The sequence below is a fragment of the Pteropus medius genome, unplaced genomic scaffold (genome assembly GCF_902729225.1).
Source record: "Pteropus medius unplaced genomic scaffold, Ma_sr-lr_union100, whole genome shotgun sequence".
Lineage (NCBI taxonomy): Eukaryota > Metazoa > Chordata > Mammalia > Chiroptera > Pteropodidae > Pteropus > Pteropus medius.
The window spans coordinates 15,413,298-15,416,152 of NW_024345601.1; the positions used below are offsets into that span (position 1 = coordinate 15,413,298).

Below are 2,855 nucleotides of genomic sequence, written 5' to 3' on the forward strand. Positions count from 1 at the left end.
CCCAATAGGAGCAGCAAACTCCTAGGATGAAGGGTGTGGACTGGAGGACAAGTGGGAAAAATATGACCTATCATCCAGATCTTTTCCATTTTAAATTAAAGCTGTAACCAATAACCGTTGTAGGAGCCATGGAAGATCCCATAGAAAATCTGAGAAATCTTCTGGATTTAAATGTTGGCTTTTCCACTTACTGACTGGGTAAACTTGGGGAGATTGTTCAACTTTTCCAGGCTCCAGTTCCTGAATCTGTAAAATAGGACAGCACATTTACTTTATATGACTGTTGGATGACTAAATTTAGTTCTTCTACTTTGTCAATGTAAGCTTTCATAGCATCTTCCTTGGAAGTCCCTTTGAGCTCATTCCAGGCATCCCACTTGACCTTGCATTTATGGTCAGCATCGTTGTCTGTATTTATGTCACCCATAGTCAATATTTTGTAGTAGCTACAAATGAACAGCACCTCATCATCTGTTGCCTTGATCTTTTTATTTTTTTATTTTTTTTTATCCCATCTACCTCCCCCTTCCCCTGCTTTGATCTTCAGGTGCCTAACATCCTCAGCAGCTTTGTCAAACTCAGCCCGAGACATGCCAATAGGTTTGCAAGGATTCCAGGCAGCCTGTGGAGGCGGCGAGGAGCAGGAAGCAGTATAAAGCTTAGCATAATGCAAGGCCCGTAGTAAAATGCGCTCAATAAATAGTTGCTGTTAATATTGAGTTATTCATTCAACAGACATTTTTAGAGAATTTGCTACATGCCAGGCATTTTGTTAGGCCATGGTGATTTAAAGATAAATGATATAGTTCCCGAAAATGATGAGTATTCACTGTGCTTGAAACAAGTAACAGTCACTAGGGGTTTGTGGGAAAGGGACACCTTACCCAGCCTAAGCATCAGGAAAGTCTCCTGACAAAGAAGATACTTACATAGAATCTTAGAAAATAAATGGGAATTTGCTATATAGGTGGGGAAGGGAGTATAGGGTGGCCTTCCAGACTGAGGAATAACCAGAAAAAATCTGATGTGCTCAGAGGACTGAATCATTTTTTAATAGGTATGCATAGAAGAGGGAGAGAAACTGGAATGTGACTGGAACAAGGGGCAAGTGCAATTATTAGGTGTTTGCCTAACTGAAAAGTTAGATTGTATCCCAAAGTCCATTAACTCTCCAATAGTGATCAGATTGGAAACATTCATTAAATGACATCTTTTCCAATTTCCATTAACGTTACATGGTCTCATTTAAACGCCCGTGACCTGGTACAGAGAGAGGTCTGGAGTCTGCTGGAAGAGATATCTTTAGCCACTGTTCTTGGGAGGACAGAACTTTGGCATCACCTTCAATCCCTTGCAAAGCAGCAAGGATTTAATGAAGCACCCTTCTGTGCCCAGGACTCTACTTGGCACTTGAGATGAAGAGTTAGATTGGAGTGAAAAATATGAACAGACAGGAGCTTTGGTTTCTAGAGGTTCCAAACCTAAGGGTTGGGTTCCAGCCAAAGGGAACCCAAAGAGTGTTCCATAGAATTGCTGTAGCTGTAACATGTGCCTCATTCTTCCACCCCCCAAACTGCTTCATCTCAGGCCATACCCATTTTGGGGTTAAGCTTCCTATTCAGTAAGTGAGGGTCACCTCCACTGAGCAGAACTGGCAAGAAATGTTTTTCTGGGTTGCATCGGTGTGGCCCTTCCTCCCCTCTTCTCACTGCTCACTGTCTTCTTGGGGAAAGAAGATGGATCAGCTGGAGGAGGGTTGAGAAATGAAGTGAGGCTTGGACTCATTTTGTGTTGCCTTTCCTTTGAGAGAGAAATAAACAGCTTGTGAAGCTCAATTCTCTACCTCCTGAGCATTAAAGATAGGGATTTTAAAAAGCCGAATCTAGGAATGAATTAGTAATGAGTTTCTGCTGAATTTTTAAAAGTTGTACTTGTCACACTATTCAGTGGTCATTAAGCCTTTCTGATGAATCCACAAGGTTTAGTTTTGTAATTTGCAAGAAATTTAGAGCTTAGTATTGTATGCTAGTGAATCCCTCAGGCCAAGGCTGTTCTTTCTAACAGTGGATGAGCACCTCCCCCTCTAAATGCTCCAGTTCCTGGGGACCCCTCATGCTGCAGCATGCTCTTTCTGGATTCCATCTCTCTAGATCCTTCTAACCTTTAGGCCAAAGCCTACTCTGCTTCTGCCACCTGAGTTCATGCAGTTCTTTCTTACCAACTCCCGCACTTAATACCTGGACCTCTATGCAAATGCTTCTATTATCTCCTCTTACGAGTTTTGGGGACCACTTTATTTCATCTCTCCCTAAGACACTGGGAGCCCAAGATCAGAGATTCCCTCCCAGACCCCCTTGCTGCCCCAGCTAAGAGCCAGTGGATGGGATTCAGCCTCTTTTGTGAACGATGCCAATGGAGCTGACCCCTCCAGGAAGGCTTTGAAGGTGGACTCTGGCTTGACCTGGGCCAAGCAGGATCTGATTCTCTAGTTTTATTTATTTCCTGTTGCCACTGTAACAACTCACAACAAACTCGGTGGTTGAAAACAGCCCAAATAAATTATTTTACAGTTCTATAGATCAGAAGATTTTAGCAGATCTCATTGGGCTAAGGTCAAGGTGTCAGCAAGCCTGCGTTTTTTGCTGGAGGTTTTAGGGAGAATCCTTCCCCTTGCCTTTTCCAGCTCCCAGGTGCTGCCCGCAGCCCTTGGCTGGTGGACTCTTCCTCCATCTTTAAAAGCAGCCCTGGTTGGTTAAGCCCTTCTCACTCTGCATCACCCTGAGACTGTGCTGCCTCTGTCTTCCCCATGGACCACCTGGGATAACCCAGGACCGTCTCCTTTTCTTCATGTCAGC

The 2,855-nt window shown here is 43.8% G+C and overlaps 1 protein-coding gene across 1 annotated transcript; it reads right to left on the minus strand.

The window, feature by feature from the left end:
• Positions 1-217: 217 nt before the first annotated feature.
• LOC120611976 (acyl-CoA-binding protein-like) lies at positions 218-592 on the minus strand. Its single transcript, XM_039874579.1, has 2 exons — positions 536-592; positions 218-478 (listed from the first exon to the last, which is right to left on the minus strand). The coding sequence occupies exons 1-2, from the start codon at positions 590-592 to the stop codon at positions 218-220; spliced, it is 318 nt and encodes a 105-aa protein (XP_039730513.1).
• Positions 593-2,855: the final 2,263 nt, after the last annotated feature.

Excerpts from the sequence above, each read along its gene's own strand:
- LOC120611976 (XM_039874579.1), bottom strand. The coding sequence starts at position 592 with ATGTCTCGGGCTGAGTTTGACAAAGCTGCTGAGGATGTTAGGCACCTG. Across the intron at positions 479-535 it reads TTAGGCACCTGAAGATCAAA|GCAACAGATGATGAGGTGCT; the intron begins GCAGGGGAAGGG and ends AAAAAGATCAAG.